Source organism: Cupressus sempervirens, chromosome 5, assembly GCF_028749045.1.
Source record: "Cupressus sempervirens isolate cs-2001-9-10 chromosome 5, ASM2874904v1, whole genome shotgun sequence".
NCBI lineage: Eukaryota > Viridiplantae > Streptophyta > Pinopsida > Cupressales > Cupressaceae > Cupressus > Cupressus sempervirens.
In genome coordinates, this window is record NC_143122.1 from 252,111,335 (window position 1) to 252,132,064 (window position 20,730).

Sequence of the window (20,730 nt, forward strand, 5' to 3'; positions counted from 1 at the left end):
AAGTACAATAGTGAATCTATTAAGGCAACTCAATCATTATGAACATAAAATATAAGAGAAATGGGAAGGAAGCAACCCATACTCTAAAGTGATGTCACAAGTTTAAATCTTAGCACAATCAAGTGCCTCTTATAGAAGGATAACTTTGGTGGCTAGTATTCACAAATTGGCTAATCTCACTCATCAGGGATGCCAAGTTTGGTTTATTTTTTTGGCACTTTTAGGATGGCCATGTCACTTGCACTTTATGAATATTGGGTCCAATGATTAGGTAGATCTTTAATAATAATACAAAAGTATTTGTATTTTAGTGATGACTTTGCCAATGTAATCCAATATTTTTGTGTAGTCAATTAAATAGTTTCACCTACCATTTCTAAGGCTTGTCTTAATCCATGTCATATTTGACAATATTTTGTAAGATTTTAAGTTAGGTTATGGGCTAAGTAGTAGAATGACAGGTTTCTCTACTCCATAGCTTTTCCATTAAACTTTTTATCCTTTCTCAATTTAGCCCAAAATAGATTTGATTGGGACATGTGTCTTCATTTTGGGGACTTTTAAAACATGACATCCTTCTAAAATTTTGGCCCAAAATATGATTTAGTCCATTGATTTAGGATCATCCAATAATTATAAATAATAGGGGTCTTGCCCCCAAAACCCCATTTAATAATTTGGAGGGAAACTATAATGATAAAAGTGGGCTAAATTTAACCTTCAAGTTTGACAATTAATTAGGCTTTATATAATAATAATAAAATAATGGTTTTCAAGTATGTGTACTTTTGTCCATTTTTTCTTCAATAATAATAGATTCGCCAAGATTTTATAGATTTTTCATACAATTGAAAAAAATTGCGAATAAAATTTACAAAATTCTTACTATAAAGAAAAAATTCACCAATAGAATTTTTTTTCCCCCCCTCAAGTAATTGTTCAATTCGCCAAACTTTTATACTTTTTACAAGAGGGATTTCTTAAAGTTATCCCTACTCTTATACAATAAAATAAAAATTACTTTAGATATAAAAATAGATCATATACATCACAAACTATTAAAAAAATCATTTCGATTTCCATCTATCCTATATACACCAATTCTACTACTATTCAATACATGAATTGAGGGTCTGTTTGGTTCCTGGAAGATGATAGGAAATGGCTTTTTCAAAATTTGAATTTGATTTTTTTTGCATTTTGTTTCGAAATTGGCAAAATGGAATTAGCATACCGAACTTCCAATTTTGCCTCAAAACCAAGTTTTCCAACCTCCTACTAGCAAGTGGGAATTGAAAACCAAAACTTGATTATGTTTTTTTAAGGAGTGTAAAAACAATAGATTGGACTTCTTTTTGAAATTTTCCTTCAACTCCAAGCTTACGCATAAAAATGTGTCTTCACACGCATCTTTCGAGTAAAACAAATGGATCAAGTAAAATCCCAAAAATTAGAATGAAGATTTACAAAACCTTGATTTGGCTAAACCTTGTAAAAATCCTTATTTTTTAAATTCCATGAAGGAGACAGTTATAAGGGAAAATTTAAATTTTGAATAACCTCTCCACAAACTTTGGAAAAAGAAATAAATCCACTAAGAAATTGAATTGTAAAACCCCTAAATGGTGGTCGTGTCCGGAGGGTTCAGCCAAAACCCATTTTAGCTTTCTTAGGTTTTCGACTTTTCACCCCATCTGTTAGGGCAGGGCAAGCCGAAAGGAGTAGTTTTGGTGCGGCGGTAGCGAGAATGAGGTATGTGTGCTCTGTAATTTGTTTGAAAGATTAGGCTGAAGGATGGCATATGTAATGGTAATCTAATTCGATGTCTGCATCTGTGAGTGCTCAGTAAGCTTCAGAGTGATGTGTTAAGGGAGGCGATTTCAGTACTTGTGGCAGACAATAAGGAGAAGAAGAGGAAGTTTGTGGAGACGATAGAGCTGCAGATAGGGCTGAAAAACTATGATCCCCAGAAGGACAAGCGCTTCAGTGGTTCAGTCAAACTTCCCCACATCCCTCGCCCCAAGATGAAGCTCTGCATGCTCGGGGATGCCCAGCATATTGAAGAGGTGTGTCCACAAGATATTAAACTAGGAATATGTTGCCCTTGACTTGATGATTTATTATTTAAGCTGATTCTCATATTAATCTTTCTTTCACCTCGATTCAGTCGTTGCAATCTCATTTTAACTTCTTTCTGTTTGCGTGTTTTATAAATCTCATTTTCGCAAGCAATACTAGAGTGGGCTTCGCAATGTTTACTTGTTTCATAATTTATATTTCTAACCAGAGTTATATTGGGGGTTTCTCCCTATTCACTATTTTTTAGATCTACCACAAATGCTGTTTCAGGCTTTTCCTTGACTACTTGTTTCGTAATTTCCATTTCTACCCACAACACTACTGCAGGCTTCTCTTCAGTTAGTTGTTTCAAAGCTTTCATTTCTAATCTGGCTTAGTTGCTTGCCTTATAATTTTTATATCTACACACAATACTAATGTGGGCTTCTTTCGAGTTGCCGGTTTCATATATAGTAACCATGAACTTATTAGTTGCTGCCTTTGGCAGGATACTAATGCTTTCATTCAATTCAATTGACCAATCAATTCATAGCATTTACAAGATTCAAATGAATTTCAAATGTTTATATCTTTTTCTAATTTTTCATTATTTTATAAACTACATTTTTCATTCATTCTATTGGACCATACTGTTTTTGATAGGGAGAAAATTCATTCTATTGGACCATACTATTTTTGGTAGGGAGAAAATTCAATTTTCTCCAACAAAAATACAAATATTTTTTAACAACTTTATCATGCATTAATGAATACAATAATTACAACTTTATCTTTTCCACACATTTGTGACAAGTTGATTAAATTTAAAAACAAAAAATCATTTTATCTTCCACCTCACACAACTTTACAAAAATGAATGTCTAATCAATATTAAGTATCACAATCTATTTTTCTTACCAAGTTCAAATATAGAATTTAATGTTTTTTATTTCTTATTTTATATATATTTTCTATTAGTTTTACATTGATGTTTATTTTTGACAATTGTAATTTAAAAAAGAAGAAGTTTACACTATGTTTTATTAGCTACAATTTCGTTCTAATTTTTTTTATACCATTAATACTACCCCTCAAACTTATTGCATATTTTGGTATGTTGAATTAAGTAATCAACAATTTATTTTTTAAATTTAAATATTTCAACTTATAATTGAATCGGTAGAAATGAGTAGTTCATTCATATAATATAATTTTTTTTGTTATTTATATATTTCTTAAAATAATAAAATTATTCAAATAATCTAAACAAGTGCCATGTAGTGGTGTGGTATTGTAATAGTAGTAACCGTGAGTAAATATTATAATAATGAATAGATATAGGTTCAATGAAAGCTAAAAAGTTAGATGTATAAAACAATTATTAATTTTCAATTGTGTATTGTACAATATTTTAGTATTATAATATGTATTATAAAATAATATAATAGAAGTTAAATTCATATGTTGATTTTGTGAAATGAAATTTTTTCTTACCATACACCATGTATGGTAAACTATGAAAGAAAAAGTAATATATATCTTCCTAATTATTATTTTTCATTAACAAACTATTAAAGAAAATGTAATATATAACTTCCTAATTATTTATTTTCATCAACATTTAATCAAAAACAAAATTTAAACGGTAATGTTTTTGAATTTTAGATATACGATTTTTATGGAAAAGAGTTAATATGATAATTTTTATATGTGATATGATAATTTTTGTATGTGAAAATTTATTTTTTATTTTGCTATTTGTGGTAAGATGCTTCTTTACATGTCATATAAAAAAGAGATTAGTCATATTTTGAATCTAAAATTTTAATCTTAATTAAGTCCATAGGCTACCTTATAATAACATATCATTTTCTCTTTTAGCTTTCTCTTCGTATACTTCTTTTCTATCTATAAATCTAGATTTTCATTCTTTTCCAATTAGGAACTATGATGCATTGCGTCTCTTGTTAAAATAAAGTTATTGTGTGGTTTGTATCTGCAAACAACTTTAAGTTGCCAGCAACTACGAGGAATGGGATTTTAAATTTTTTCAGGATTTGAGGTTTATTTTTAGTATATCGGGATGACCTCTATGAATTATGAATAGTTATTATATCATTTATATTTTTTCTTATTTACCTTGATAATCCTTATAAGTACCTCACTTAAATGTATAAGTCCAATTTAATTTTAATGCAATTGGCATTTATTTTTCCTTTTATGGCTATTTGAATTAAATGCAGATCACACCCATGTCATCTGCAAACAATATCCAAAAATAATGCTGTGGAGCTCCTCCTCGATGAATTCTCCATAGCACACCCTGCTTCTAAAAGCAGTGTAACACTAGTACTGGGGTACATTGGGACGGGGGACAAGTTTTTGGGACAGGAAAAAATGGGTCTCATTTTCAGGATGGTGGGGAGATGGCGCCAAGGAGAGGATGGGATTGAGGGGTGTTGTATAGTATACATATAGAACTTGAAATGCTAACTGTGAAATGATGTTTCGGTAAAACATACCAAATTAAAATACTTGAGCATAGCAAAGTTGCAACATGAACTAGAACCATTGAACAGTCAACAAGGTAACATATTACATACCCACTAGTAAGATTCACAAATCAAAACTCAAATAGAAATTCATGTATTCATCCCAGCAGTGGCATGGTTATGGAATGGTGGAGGTAGGGGGTACTTGGGTACTCAAGCACCCAGTGGGGTGACATCTTGGGGATGGGTACTTTGAGGTTTAGGGGGGGTGTGAGTCCCTGTGTTACACTGGCTAAACGTGAAACAGATGAAACAGTTGAACTTATATCAAATAGAAACCATACTGTCATCTACGAAGAAACCCAGGATAAACAAAAGTTGGGATATGTTTACTATTCAATTTCAAACTCAAAACTCTGTAGCTTCCAAACAATCTGTGGCTTCTACACATATATACTAACTAAAAAAGGAGAAAGCAAACCAAAAAGGGCAATGTCCAAACTGACAGTTGCCACCCCAAAAAGGAGCACATGAACAGTTAAAAATAGCAACTAACAGAATAAAAGTGGGAGCCAACAGCTACTCAAACATAACTCTGTCTTGAAAAGATTTGGCAGCTTTCTTGTCTTCGAAAAGTTCTGAACCTCCTGTTTTGGAAAAATTGAACAATATTGTCTTCCATTGGAGAGTGCAAGTTCTTCAGTATTGCCGTCATCAAGGTTTTCTCTAGGAGTTCTTTGATACAATATTGGGTGATTGCCAAAATTCTCAATCCCGGTCTTATGGTTGAGAGGAGTCCAATGTTGATTCCTCCATTCAGTTGGACCAATATATTTGTGCAAAGTCCTCAAAGTAGAATGTTCAAAAAAATCACTAATAGACTTACAATCTTTTCCTGCATTCTAATCACACTTCACATCGCTGCTGTCATGTTGAGTTAAATGGTCACTTTCACAAATTTCTGATCACATCTGAGAATTATTCTTTTAGGAGCATGCTCAATCACCACAATTTGCTGTTCCTTTCAACCATATTACAATCTACTAATATTCCAGCATCTACATTATTGGTCCACCAATCATTGTGTTGGTTGAGTTTCATTGCACTTGTGCCTCAATTTTCAATTGAGCTCAACTTTCCAAATAATTTGTGTCCTTTGTTTTGAATGTTTCCTTTGATTTCCTTCATGGCTGATTATCACTTCTCTCTTCAAGCTTAAGTTTAGCTTCTGTGAGAGTAGACAAGGCTTGCAATTTGGATGATCCTTCCTCTTTCCACAGCACTAAGATAGTTCGCCTTCCTACATGCTGAGCCTCGTAAGTATTTGCAATGCCCCCTATTTAGGAGGGTCTTGGATCTTTTTCAAGATGATTTTGGATATTTCCCTAGAATCAAAACTGAAACTAAAAGATAAAGAATGTAACATGGTTAGAATCATACCTTTGCCAATAAAATGTCTCTATCAGGTTGAGCTCCCGTAACCACGTGTTAGTACTTGAGATATAATTCATAAGATGCATTATTCCCATTAGTGTTGGTAATCATACATATAAGTACAAATACATGTAATAATCCTAGTCCATTGCATAGGTCATTTCACATCTATATTTATTTGTAGTATCCAATTACAGTAGTGTTAGATTGCCTGAAGCAATTCTCACACTCAGCCTAAGACTGAGCACTCACCCTCTTGGCTCCAAGTGGTAGGCACATTGGAGATTCAGTATGGTGGTCTACTTAGTGGGATGCTTGTATCTGCACCCTGTATCCATCTTTGTTATTCATACTCTGTGAGAGCATGCTGGGTTTCAACTTTCAATTAAAGGCTTTTTGTAACAACCGTTCCACACTATGGAATCCCTTGGAGATTTTGTATAAGGCGTTGAGAGTCTGTCTCCTTTCCAACCAACTCCAAGAGTACGGAATCAACATCTTGTCATTCTGCCTCTTGGCTCCACCCAGGGGTTGGCATACTTGATGAGGAAGTCAATATTGCTGCCTCCTTATTATTTCCCTTCATTCCATAATGATATTGTTGGTTGGATAGAAGAATTAAAGGAATTCTTTTAATATAATTAATTAAGCATTTATTGGGATATATATGTATATGTGTGTGAGTGTGTGTGTGTGTATATACATACAAACATTTTAACAAGAACCTTGGAAATATCAAAGTCTACAGACTTCCTTTTTTTTTTGATTCTGAAATCAGATTTGAGGTTCAATGCTCCCTTGAATGGATTGCCTTAATGGTAGGATGATTTGATTCAATAAATAAATCCAAGCTATCTAACACACATACATACGCATATATCATTTCCACATTTCCCGAGCACCTTCTGCTAACTTCCTTTTTCATTGATTTTGTAATCAGATTTGAGGCTTGATGCTCCCTTGAATGGATTTATTGATCTCCTTGATAAATAAGTCAAAGCTTTCTAATAGATTTATAAGCAAATAAATAGTAAATCCAACCATATATGGCACACCAATCACTTTCTTTATGATTTTATAGATGCATGCACTTTTCTTGTCCAAAATCAGAATCAGACTTTTCATGCTTGTCAAGTCGATTTGTTTTTCCTTTTATATCTTCATGTGGAGGAGGCCACATTTCTTCACCTCTTCTTGATTTGTTATTTAATTAATTCTGTTTGACCTTAATGGAATCACTATAACCCTACTTTGTCAGTCAACATTTCCTTGGACATGTCTGATAATTCCTTTAATTAAGTCAGCCTGCTCTAGCTTAATTTGCATTTCACTGTCTGGGTTATTCTACCAAGTTGGCCCTTGAAAGTAGAAACATTGGAATTTCAACTATTAAAGCATGCTTTCTATTGTAGAGGGCAGGGGCTTGACAGTATTTGTTCTCCCTGGATAGAAAACTTTCTGGTCATTTTGCCATGGCCTATTCAACAACAAATGACATGCATCACATCTCCAGAAGCACAATATGACTCTTCTTAAATCTTGTAGGGGTTAGTTTTGAGAAGACAAGCAAGTTGTGATTTGCCAACCATTTCTATGCTCACCAATGTATTAGTAGATCCATCATTTATGATCACCTCATATTTTTTTTGGAAGACACTTTCCCTTTTCTAATCAACTTTGGGAGCTATATTGCCAGAAATGCTACAGGGGAGGGCTGTTTTGAATTTCAACGGTTGAAACAATGTTGCCTTGTTGTGAACGACCATTTCTATTCTATATTTTTCATTTCTGTCTTGCTAAATTAACCAACCCTGGGAGTAAGTAGCTGAGTGGCATCAGTTCTCTAGATTTTGGACTTCCATTCCTTATCCCATGCCAAGAGCTACTGCAGTGGTATCTGGCACTGCACATAAGTCATCCCTGCAGTTTAGAAGAATTCAATTTTCACCTACCTAGCAACTGATTTGTTAGAATTAGGAGTTGATTGAAGTTGATCTTCTAATATTATATGATCAAATTTTACGTAACTATTAGTTTATTTCATGATTACATTGCACATTGATGAGGCTATAATCTATCACATATAGTTAATTATTAGTTTTCCTTTTCTTAACATAAATAGAATTAAATATTAAAAATGGTTTTAGACATCAAAATACTAAATTAATTTTATATATAATTTAATATATTTTTTGATTGGTAAAATGCTGTCTGCAGCATATTTTATTAATATATGTACAACCTAGTTCAATAGGGGCAGTGGAAGGAAAGAACTAGGTGAAGAAATTTTCCCGTCTTGCCCCGTAAGCAAATTCTCATGTTTTCATTGCTTTATATAAATCCTGGATAAGAACCCAGAGTAATGTTGAGGATTATTTCATCACCTCATAATACACACTAAGTTTAATACAGTATATCTAATTTTTAATCTAGTGACTTTGTAGTAATCAAGCATGCCTACCAGCCGTCTAGGAACCATCCAATCATCCTCTTGAGATAGCTTGCAAGCTCCTCCATATTTTTTGATAAATCTAGGATCATATAAGAGTCTCTGCCCACAACGGACTGGCCATCTGATGGGGAAAAGCTTATTTTCAACCTCATCCCTTACCACTACTTATATCAGATTGGCCCCTAAATATGCCAGACCATGAATGCAAGCTTGGATAATTTACATTGAGCTCTGCAAAAATCCAAATTTCCTTATTTCTATTGCAACTCGATTGATCAGGATTGAGTTCCAATGAATTCCATTCACCGAGCACAGCCCTCAGTTGCTTGGATTAATCTAGACAATCACCTACCATAATTGACTAACCAAACCTCATCCTGAATACTGCACTTGGATTCCTGAAGTTACTAATTTGTCCAGATTGTGTTTCCCTATCCTTCTCATTTTGGGCCATGGAGTCCCTGACATTTCATGAAGCAATTTCATTGGTTCCCAAGGGAGACCTTTGCTCCTTGGAAATTTTCCTCCTGAATAAGTTGGCCACACTTGGGAGGCCTTTTTCCGCAACCTCCTCTTTCTTTTGTCTATTGGTATTCCTGTTCATTCCATTCTTGCCTATCCATAGTAACCTGGCTGTAGTTTGGCTAACGTGCCTGTGGTCAACATGATCCAGTTCATCCTCCCAGTTGTTCTCATCCGATACCATATCTCCTTTTGTCTGGATAATTTCTCCAATTTCATCCACATCTTCTTTATGTAATTCCACACTCATGTTTTCTTTTGGTTTAATGTCATCTAAATTGGACTGTATTTGCGATCCCACTTCTAGAGCTTTAAGCAGAATGGGGAAAGTGAAGTTAGGTTCTTTTCACATTAACAAATCCAAGTTGTTTGGATATGTGAATCCAGGGTTTGCAACCACCATGCTTGCAGCTTTTGGCTTCCAATATTCTTTCTTCTTTGGAGGGATTCGACATTTGTTTGTCATGTGATTCCTTAGCCAAAATCTTGAGCCTCCAACATCTTGAGCAATAAAATATTTCTTCGTTGATCTCAACTGTTGTATCCAATCTAGACCATGTGCCTTAAGTTTGATTTTTTCGGGCATCTTGCAAATGGCCACAATCTTCATTCTGGTGTGAATATAAGAATCACCCTCGGCAATGTCAGAGTCAATCTCCAAAAGGGTACCAAGTGTTCTCCCATTTCTCTCTAGGGCCTTCATTCCAATATTCTATTAGGAGATTGTGTAATCTAGCGTACACTGGTTTGTGATATGGGCCAGTTTTGGTCGTATTGATGTTCCTTTGCCACTTATGCATTTATAGAGGGTGCAATTCCATACACCTGTAGTGTTTTGTAAGTTTTTTTCTTGCTCATCCCATGACTCAAAATGACAATAAAGAAGCCTTTTGGGAGAATTTTTTTGATCAAAGGGCATTTCCAAGACTCTTTGATCCATTTGCTGATTTTCTTTCTTTCCGGTCTGATTTCTACAAAACAGCAGATGATTACCAAATAGTGCAGGAAATTGTGGTCGCTATCAATCTTCCCAGATACATCAATTGCTGGCATCTCCTCCAAGCGTTTGCGAAAGCTATCGATCCCTGTGTCTGCCTGTTGATGGCCCGATCTGTCACCTATTTACCCCAGCCAGATTTGACGTTTTTTGCTTTCTTCTGGATGCGAGCCGCTCTGTTCCATCCCTATTAGTTGTTTTAAAACCTAATATGACGTATATTACAGAAGTAATTTTATTCAATTTATTTTACTAAGTAATATTTTAATAAAATTGATTAATGATTGATTTAATTTTTGAAAAAGAAGTTTGTCATTTGACATTCTAAATATGAAAATTCTAAAAGTAGTTTGTGTGCGACATTCGCCAAGTTCTCTGGTTCTGCTTCAGGCTCTTCTAATCTTAAGGGTCTCTAATCTTTGAAGTGATTCACCAGTGTTCCTTCAAGGGCTTGGTTTCCTCATGCCCCTCTGCCCTGATTGATGCAGATTCCTCTGTGGGGAATCATGAATCTCTCGGATACCAAAAACGTATGCAGATCAGACCTCTGTCCTTGGCAAGCAAGTCTCAATGAGCAATGCTGCGACAGCTTCTGGATGAATTCCCCAGAGCACACCTTGTCGCTACAAAGTGAGCAAACAGCTAAACTTCTATTCTATTTCAAAAGTATGGAACAGAATTCAAACTCATCATCATCTGAACATGTGAAAGAAAACTATTAAGGAACACAGAGGTCAGAAAAGTTGAGAAACCTTTATTATTCGAACACAAAAAGTCTTGAGCTTCCAAAAAATCTATAGCTCCTATACAGTCAAAGATAACCAGTCGCCAAATCTTATGTATCTACTAACTCAAAAAGGCCAAAAATTCCCGTCAAAATGAAGGCAAACCAAAAATAGCAACTGTCCAAACTGACAGTTGCGACCCATAAAAGAGCACTCAAACAGCTAATAACAGTATATAACAGAAGGAGAATGGAGTCGATAATTACTCATTTGTTAGACTGACTCAAAAAGATTTGGCAGTTTTACTTACATTTCCAATGGTGTAGGAGACTTCTTTGGTCAAGCTATCAGTGAAAGCTGTTCAACGCATTGCCATATGGCTGGTTGCTTGTTGTACTGCTTAGATAAACTATCAGTGCTAAGTTTTTCAACACACTATTTTTTGTATAAGCTGGAATGTGCTGCCTCATGATAAACAAAGTTAGGTGTTGAGAATAATATAGTCTGATGCTGCAACAGAAATGAACTTCTGTTTTCAATTTGCTTTCATATTTGGGTGTCTTTTTTTGTTTTATCATTTATGCCCTCATATTTTGAAAGCTTGCAACTTAGCAAAATTTGGCAGATCCAACTTTTTCTTTGGACTCTGCAACCTACAAACTTTATGAAGTTTAAATGAAAAAAAATTCTTAATTTTTTTACTCATAATAAACTTGGCAAAACTTGGCGTGGAAATTAACTGGTGAGTACTTTGTAAATTTTTGAACTCTGCTTCCATATTGTTTTCTACTTTCACGTGAATGTCCTGTTTTCAGCTGATTGTTTCTAGACATCAGCATGTCTATAGACAGGTTTGATTGCAACATAATTTTTGACCTCAACGCAAAATGGCAGGCTGAGAAAATAGGTCTAGACTATATGGACGTGGAAGGATTAAAGAAAATGAACAAGAACAAGAAACTGGTTAAGAAGCTTGCAAAGAAATATCATGCTTTTCTTGCATCAGAAGCAATTATTAAGCAGATTCCTCGACTCCTTGGTCCTGGTCTAAATAAGGCAGGTAAATTTCCCACTTTGGTGTCACATCAAGAGTCGCTGGAGGGGAAAGTAAATGAAACAAAAGCTACAATCAAGTTCCAATTGAAGAAAGTTCTCTGTATGGGTGTTGCCGTGGGTAACTGTGGCATGGAGGAAAAACAAATATTTCAGAATGTTCAGCTGAGCGTTAACTTTCTGGTGTCCTTGCTCAAGAAAAACTGGCAAAATGTAAGTTTGTTCCTATGCCAATCTTTTGGTTTGTTTTTATTATATCAAGGTCTGATAAATTTGAGTATGCACATTGGATACAGTTGAAGGATTAACATGTTTCAGTGTAATAGTTTTATTTCTAGTCATTGAATAGCTCTATAATGCAAATGTGATCATGCAGGTACGTTGCCTTTATCTGAAGACCACCATGGGCAAGCCATCTCGGATATTCTAAATTAATATTGCAATCAGTTACAGCTTTTGCTCGGTGACCTCTGAGATATGTATTGTTTTCTTCGTTTAATGTATCAGTCTCACATTACATTTAAAATTAAAAAATAATTTTGTATTTGATTTGTTTTCACAGATCAATAAAACTTTTAGATAAAATTTAATTATTATAAAGTAACGGTTTTCCAAATTTATGAATAACTTGATAGAAAGGAATTTAAACATGGTTGCGTACAGAGAGAGGATTTGAAATTCTGATCTCAAATCATTATCTAAAAATTTGGGTATATGCCTACAAAGAAAAATCAAAATTTACACCGGTGTCAAACTCTTTTGGTGAGGGAGAATTTCTGATTTTTTCCCTGTAGAATCTTTTTGCTCTGCATTTAGCAATGCATGCATTTAGAAATTTCATTAATCTACATTGATTGTTATAAGCTTTTTTTTTTCTGTGGCAATACTGTCGTCCACATGCGTGAACACAATGTCCTGGAAATTGAAATGGATTGTTGCCTTGTATAATTGTTTAAACGAAAGCTGAACTCAAGCAGAATCAGAGTTTTCATGTTTATTGGGTCATTCATAAAAAGGCATGTGGATCACTAATATGCCAAGCATATATGGGTGTCTGGGTAGGGTAGTGGGGTCACTGTGTGGTGGCTAGTTTCAGTTTCTTCCATTTTTTTTGATTTTTTGGAAAATCTTTTTATTTGTATTCACATTTTTTTGGTCAATTGAATGCCAGAAAATAAAAAAATTCACTTTCATCATTTGAAACCTTCGATAATTCCATCTTTTGATCTATATAGTATTACGATTGTCTGGTTTTTGATTTTTTGAATATATGAGACAAGTGCTAGTTTTAGACACCTGGAAGTTGTAAGGGTGAATGATTTCTTGGTTGGAAGTTTGAATTAAGTTTTTTTAGTTACAGCGAGCTGAGGTTGAGAATAATAAGCACGTAAGCAATCCGATCCTCCTTTGAAGAGGCCATGTAATTACAAGGGTAGAGATCTTTCTAGTTAATTTTATGTAGTTGAATTAAAAGTTGAGAGGTATATAATATGCTTAATTTGAGAGGTATATAATTTGCTTTTAGGATGACAATTCAATGCAATATAGTTTTATTTATTTCTCTTTAGGCACGTAAGCAATCCGTTACAAGGGATTAGTTTTATGTCGTCGAATTAAAAGTTGAGAGGTATTATAATATGCATAATTTGAGAGGTATATAATTTGCTTTTAGGATAACAATTCGATGCAATATAGTTTAATTTATTTCTTTGCTGTTGAATTCCAGGCATGTTCAATTTTAGTCACGATTTATTTGAATGAGGGGTACTCTAAAAACATCTTACTTACCCTCTATGAAACCATATATGCGCAGTGAGGGAGGGAAGAATGGTACAAATTAAGAAATTGAAGAAGGGTTTAGGGTGATATCTTGATTCAAAATGATTTTGTAATTCTGACTGAAATTGATTTAAAGCTTTTTCAAATTTTAAATGTTGAGCGTTTGGGAGGAAAGATTTTTTTGATTTAGACCACCTCAAACTTGATCATTTACATCACATAATTACCAATATATTCTAAATAGTAATCTAACAAATGCTAAAGTCACTCTTGATTTTTTTGTTTATTAAAATAGAAATGAACGCATTCAAGTGCTCAACAATAACAAATTATAATAACAATGGACATTAGTAAGTTGCACATATTCATGATAAATATTATGTAGAAACCTCCATTATTTAGCTATTTTGTAATGAGAAAAAGCTGCAGTAAGACTGTTAACACGTTTGCTCTTTAGCCAAAAAGGTAGTGTATTGTCATCTTTGGAATTGCAAGTTTGTCCTTAGAACTATATGCATGAATGTAGGTGTTCAAATTGATAGTCATTGGTGTTTGTTTATAGGAATTGATAGATGCTGTTCCTTGATGTGTTTATTTTATTTTATAAACGCCACAATAATGGCTGGTGTTAGATCTTGTAATGTTAGCCTCATATTGTGATTACTTCCCTCAATAGAGCAATATAGTTTTCCCATCTTATATTGCAATGACACGAGTCCACACCATTTTACTCTTAAACTACATTCATGAGCAGGAAAACCTACTGTAATTGCTCGTGACAAAATCATAGGCCATACCTGACATTAAGAAATGTGTTCGGGTCAAATAGAATTAAGGGGAGAATGTTCTATTAGAGTTGGCAATACAACAAGACAACTAAATATAAGGTAAGAGTAAGAAGAGGAAGAAAGAGGCATGACATGGTCAACTTTAAAATTTCAATATGGACCTAAGAAAGGTTGAGAAAACATGGAAAAACACGTTTAGATGAAAAATTGCAAAATTTTAAAGGCTTAAATGAGCTTAGATGGAAAAACATTGCTTGGATGATAATCTACAAAATACTAAAGGTTTAAAACACTTTGAAGACAAAGTAATCTTTCGAACTTAGAGACATTAGGGAAACCGTATGAACAGGTGGAAAGAAGATAAAGATCATCCAAACAAAACAAGAACAAGGGAGATGTACAAAATAAGAAATGGTCAATTTGGTTAATAACAAAGAAAGTGCTAATCTCACAATTTTTAACAATATTGAATTTCTTGTTGACCAATCAAATAAAAAATTCTCTCAAAGATCAAGATATTCATCTTCTTGTTCACGTAATGACATTAATTAACTTAGTAGAATCCCCAAACTTAAGTATTTGTATGAACAAAATTGATATTCATAAAATTTGGATGTAGAGGAAATAATTTAGAACCATGTCTTTGAAATAGTTACAACACAAAATGGTAGATTTCATTGATGATATGTAAGATCCATTTGCCGTACGAGTTATGTTTATTAATGGATTTTTGTACATTGTTTCTCTATATCAATTAAGTCTTTTTTTGATAGAGTTATGTTTACTAGTGGTTTTTTGTACTACATTTCTAAAAATAGGGCAGGGCCAATTTTTTTGAATGATTTATTGTCAAAGTGGGAAGAAATGATGTATGAGAAGCTTGGGTCCTTGAGGAATTTCGATAAGGTCATGGGTGATTGTATGAAGACAAATCTCTGCACGATGGGTACAAAAAAAACAATAAAAATGGTGAAGGCCAAGATCAACATTATAGGAGGCCTAATGCTTTTCACAGAGCAAGTGTAAATCTCATTGACAAAGCACCAATCAAACATTAAGCATGCAGATACATGTTCTAGATGTACGCGGTCTTAAGTTGCATTGCACACCAACTCCTCCAATCAAAGCTAATATTTAGTATTGATGATTACTCCAAATAACAATGAATACTTGTTCTCTTTAAATGAATACTTGGTCAATGAAGAGTCGTTGACTTGGACCCTTCATGAAATAGTGGGTCTTCTTGCTTTAAAGGTTATAACCAAGGTTCATTTTTAAAAAGTTATTATAAATGATCTTATAGTCATTTGCATTTGTTAGAACAACTACTTTGCCCTCTAGTCGTATGGATATGTTGGTTGCTTCACCTATTGTTGTAGACTTTCTTGCCACCATTTTAGTTGGGCTGTGTAGAGCTCATCGTGAACCCCTCTTTTCCAAGGGTTGGTGTTTGTTCCACACCCTACTACTAGTGTTCTGGCTGCTAAAGGAAGGTTACAAGATACCTTAGTTAGTGGATCAAGTTTAACGTATTGCCAAATTAGTTGCAAGTATTTGTAAAAGGAGGAAATCTCAACTTCTTGCTTGTGCCAAGACATCCCCTATGGTGGTCTGTAGTGTGGATGTGGCTTTCTACCAACACATTGACTTGGTCTATAGAATTGTTTTATTCCCTTTTTGATTCACATCTCCTAGTTTATGATTCTCGGAGATCCCTAGTCTCTAGTTACATTGAGCTTTCCCATGTGTAAAGGATTTTTATTACTATTTCTTTTGAAATTTGTGATTTGGTGTCAGGCAAGTTGGGGGAGTCACTCTTTCTCGGCCAAACCCTTGATAGTCTCCTTTAACCCTTTTATTGAATCACCCAGTGTGCCTCTAGTGTGGACTCTTCTTCCGAATCCCACCCCCTCCCCTTTTTGTGAGAATGCTTGCTTTGAGGCCATTGGAAACTCGTGGCCATTTCTTAAAGGTGGATGAGGCTATGACAACTATGGGCCTCACTACCTTCTATCACATTTTGGTGGACATTGACATCTCCATAACCTTTCTAGGGGATGTGGTCCCTATGGTTGGGATTGTTCCTTGGAATTAATCATTGGATTATGAGGGTCTCCCCTTTTGATGTTGATGATGCTTCTTTATAAGTTATTGATTATTCTCTCTCATGTTGTAAAGGTGCTGCCACTTGGTGGAAGGATGCAAATCATGATCGTTTGACTATCCCAGCCTCTGATTATTTCTCTAATAAGTCTTCACATGCTAATGACAACTCCCTCAAAGTGATGCTTCTATTATTTCTACAAACTTAGGGGACTTGATTGTAATTCTTGCTTCTAGTGCCTTCCCCTTTGGCCACACAAACTCTCCTTTGGAGGTTACTCTTGATCTTCTCCAACCTTTGCTTGTGGAGACACATCACTTCCATCACTCTATTCCTAGTGCTGATTGTCTTGAAAAACTCCCCTTAGTCGTGGGGACCCAACTAAAAGTATCTCCTAAATAGTTGTCTACATACAAAGGAAAAGTTGCCCAATAGTCCCTTATTCTCCACCTATGAAACAAGTGTTTGGTGATGTGGATTACAAGTTATGCCAGTTTGTTTTTAATGGATTGTTCTAGACCTTGTTTTTATTTTTTGACTTAGAGTTGGTGTAAGGAACGACACCCTTGTGTAATTGATGGATTTTAGTACGGGATGAATCTTGTTTCCTTAAACGTATTGTGATTGATGATAGTGTATGTTAAGGGTAAATGTGTTACAATTTTTTATTGGTTTTAGTTTGATGATTTGTAATGATCAAGGAATATATTTTATTGTTTATGTTTCTCTTTAATCCTACCCTTTCTCCGCTCGGCTATCCAACAATGTTGTGACATAACACCCAAGTGCTTGGGAGTATAGAGATTTTGGTCTCTTGTTTATTTTGGGTAGAGTTGGTTGGCAACAATTGGCTCCCCTTGTTGGTTTGTACCTAATACCCCTGTCAACAAGGTAGTTTACAAATTTTTGTTAAAGTTAAAAGAAGTGGCAAACTATAAACTAGATAAAGTAATCAAAATACATAAGGTATCCTCTCATGAAGGTGTAGGGCACCCTAGTAGATTTTTAGATGTACACTAATTAGAACATCTACATCTCTTGAGCACCCCAAGGGTTATTCACACCTCTTTATCAAGGGAGACATCCTTGAATTCATTATTCGTTAGAAAATTAGATTGTTCAATTTTAAATAACTGATTTTGATTGAGAAAACAGGTTTTGAAGGGGCACTGAAACCCAAATACAAAGTAGGATCTAGCTTGCGAACTACAACAAATGATTTTCAATAAGCTCAACAAAGAGAAAGGAGGTAGAGACATAACATGACATTCACAAAAAGAAGGGGATCCAAACACTTCGTGACCCCCACCTACACTAAATTGTAGTCAAAGAAATGATAAGCCATTAATAGACTGACCACTCATACAAAAAATGAATGCAAAATTAGAGCTTCCCCTTAGCCCCAACCTTGTGGCCATTAGGAGAAGAAAGAGAATGAACCCTCTTTGAATGCTTACCTTTGATAGAAATACATCTCTCCTCGAACTTAGCCGGTATAGATTGCTAGGCCAACAAATTGGGCGAATAGACTGAATTTGTTGAGCCAAGACCCATAAAGACAAGGCCAATAAATCAGAGCCATCATTCACGCAATCATCAAGGCCATCAACAATAGGTAGACCCACGACCTTATCATTATCTATCACTAAGAGCTCAACAACACCATGCTGGCTAGAGACAACATAATTGTTCTGATCAACAACACCAACTAAAGAACCATCAGAAACTCCATGAATAGAGCCAACCACAGGAAGGATTGCAACATTAACAACATCCTGATCAGAATAAGGGGTAAAGCTGCCATCCTGACTCTGAGGAGCAATAGTGGCATTTGAAGGATCTCCTCTACAGATGCATGTTTATTGACTACTATATATTGATGTTACAAAGCACCCTTCCACCATGAGGAGGATTTCTTGGATTTGGATTTGTTTGCCTCACACTTTGCTGCCAAATGACTTGTATTTAAGTGTTTTCCGTATCTAAATGAAACACCTTCATAATCTAAGGACTAGATCCAAGAACCAACGAAAGAGTATAATGTGATCTCTGTTGGGAGGCCTTGAGATGCATCAGTATCTACAAGTATCCTAGCATAGGTAGAATGTAAAATATCGAAGGAATTTGAATCCACATTAAAAATAACCTAAAGCTTCACCAATTTCCTCAAGAACAAAATCATGCTAGAGATGAAGGGGGAGATTAGGGAGATGTACCCAAATATACATTTTACAAAAAGATTCTATAGTTGGATTGAAGTCCTTGTGCCACGGTTTGATCATAAAAGGAAAAAGGTTTTCCCATGTAAAGAAATTGCCACAAAGGATGGTTCTTCTATCAATTGTGTTATTGAATCTAGCAATAGAAAAACCTTTCACCAAAGGAAAGATTTGGACAAACTTAGTCAGCTATGGTTCCCAGTGCTTGACAATCTAAGTGTGGAACTCCTTGAGGGAGGGCCAAAATCCCTTGAATCAAAAACTAACCACATCCTCCTCAAGGGCAACAAGCCTTTGCTAAATCTTTGAAACAATATCACTATCCAAATCAATGGCAATAGATTTACTGGTGGGTAAGGGTTTGGACAAAAAGTTGGAATCCTTGAACCCCCACCTTTGTGAACGGATTGGGCAGAAGAGGGACCTTTGTGCCACCCAACCCCCTCACAATAGTATCCTTTCAAGTCATAACTTCCCGAAGAATCACTTCATCAACAACAAAGAGAGCCAGAGGAGATCGGATTAGAGACCATACCATTTGAGAACACCCAGAAGTTGATGAAGTGGAGGCCAATCCATCACCCTTAACTTGAGAGAAGGGAGGAGGCAGGCAACAAGCAACAACAACCTTGGCTATAATAGACCTAGATTCAACAGTGCCCGTTGAGGCCCCACGGGGTCTAGCTGGAACCCTAGCTGAGCCATCACCAACAAGGAAACTCACATTTAACGCATTGGTGACCACGATCTGAGAATTAAGAGGAATGCTTGCCCACACAGAACATGCAAGAAGCCTAGCACCCGAACCTCCAACACCGGCAACATGTTGAGAGACCACCATAGCCCCTGTAGTAAGGGAATAATTTCAACCTCTTGATGAGCGAGAAACTTTAGCAACAACAAGATACATTGTAGTTATTTCACTTTTTAATAATTGTTGTATTTGATATAAATTTTAGATTGCCCAAAAATATTTTAAAAAGTGGTTAAATGCCATTTCATCATTTTTTTAAAAGATTAAATATAAAGTTTTTAAATAAAACCAAAATAAACAAACAAAGATATTATAGTAACATTAAAATAACATACATATTTTCTATAAAAATACGATAAATAAATCATAATATACTTCTAACAGTGTGTAAAATATATAAAATTTTATGAAGGAATTTTGATATACCTTTTAATTATTAGTATAACCCAAATATTCTAATATTCCCTAATTAACTTGCTCTTGGAATTTAGACAAGAAGAAATAGAGGTACAAAGACTTTTAGTTTTTTATGGTCTCCAATTTTGACAAAAGTGCGGTACAATTTTACATAGAATAATTTCAATTTACATATAATGATGTCACAAGAGAAACATAAATGAACATTTATATCTATCCAATGAAAATAGAAGTTTTGATTATATTATTAAATCTATATAGGTTTTATAATAATATATAATTATTTATATATCATATTACATTTCCAAAATTTTCCTTAAAACTGTCCTCTGAGAATTGATTCCCAAATAATTGTTAACCTAGTCTTAAATATCTATATTACAACAATACATCTTAATTTGTCTTAACAAGTTGATTTGATTTTCGTATGTATGTGGATTATGTTTGTGTCAAACATTCATGTATGGATATACACAAACAATATAGCTTTTATTTCCATCGTACTAGAGTGCATATATAAGAGAGTTGGTGTCTCATAGCATGATCACAATGCCTAAGGTTAGTTGGTTTTTGGTTCATGTGTTTATGATAAGAACTATTATATAACATAATTGATCTCTATAATTAGAAATAATTAAGATGGTATGCCACTTTCAAGTATGTTCATGGGTTTATGATAAAAACTATTATATAATCTAATTGATATGTATAAAGTCAAAAATGATTAAGATGTATATCTATTTAATAAAATACTTCAAATAATTAAAAACACTTTATTAATATTATATTGTTAACTTCTAGAATGATATTAATAACTATCTTGTGGAAAATATACTTTATTATAGAACTAGCATTATTGATTGTTTCAACCTAAAATGTCAATACTAAAGCATATAATTTTCAATGTCATTTAGTCATTTATTCCTCAAATGATTA

The 20,730-nt window shown here is 34.3% G+C and overlaps 1 protein-coding gene across 1 annotated transcript; it reads left to right on the forward strand.

Annotated features, from left to right (window-relative positions):
- Positions 1-1,646: 1,646 nt before the first annotated feature.
- On the forward strand, positions 1,647-12,349 carry LOC149555476 (large ribosomal subunit protein uL1). Its single transcript, XM_089829529.1, has 4 exons — positions 1,647-1,752; positions 1,847-2,066; positions 11,575-11,946; positions 12,110-12,349. The coding sequence occupies exons 1-4, from the start codon at positions 1,748-1,750 to the stop codon at positions 12,161-12,163; spliced, it is 651 nt and encodes a 216-aa protein (XP_089685655.1). The 5' UTR covers positions 1,647-1,747; the 3' UTR covers positions 12,164-12,349.
- Positions 12,350-20,730: the final 8,381 nt, after the last annotated feature.

Bases quoted from the DNA above. Each gene is read 5' to 3' on its own strand.
- LOC149555476 (XM_089829529.1), top strand. The intron at 2,067-11,574 runs GTGTGTCCACAA...GCAAAATGGCAG, and splicing joins ATGCCCAGCATATTGAAGAG to GCTGAGAAAATAGGTCTAGA. The intron at 11,947-12,109 runs GTAAGTTTGTTC...GTGATCATGCAG, and splicing joins TCAAGAAAAACTGGCAAAAT to GTACGTTGCCTTTATCTGAA.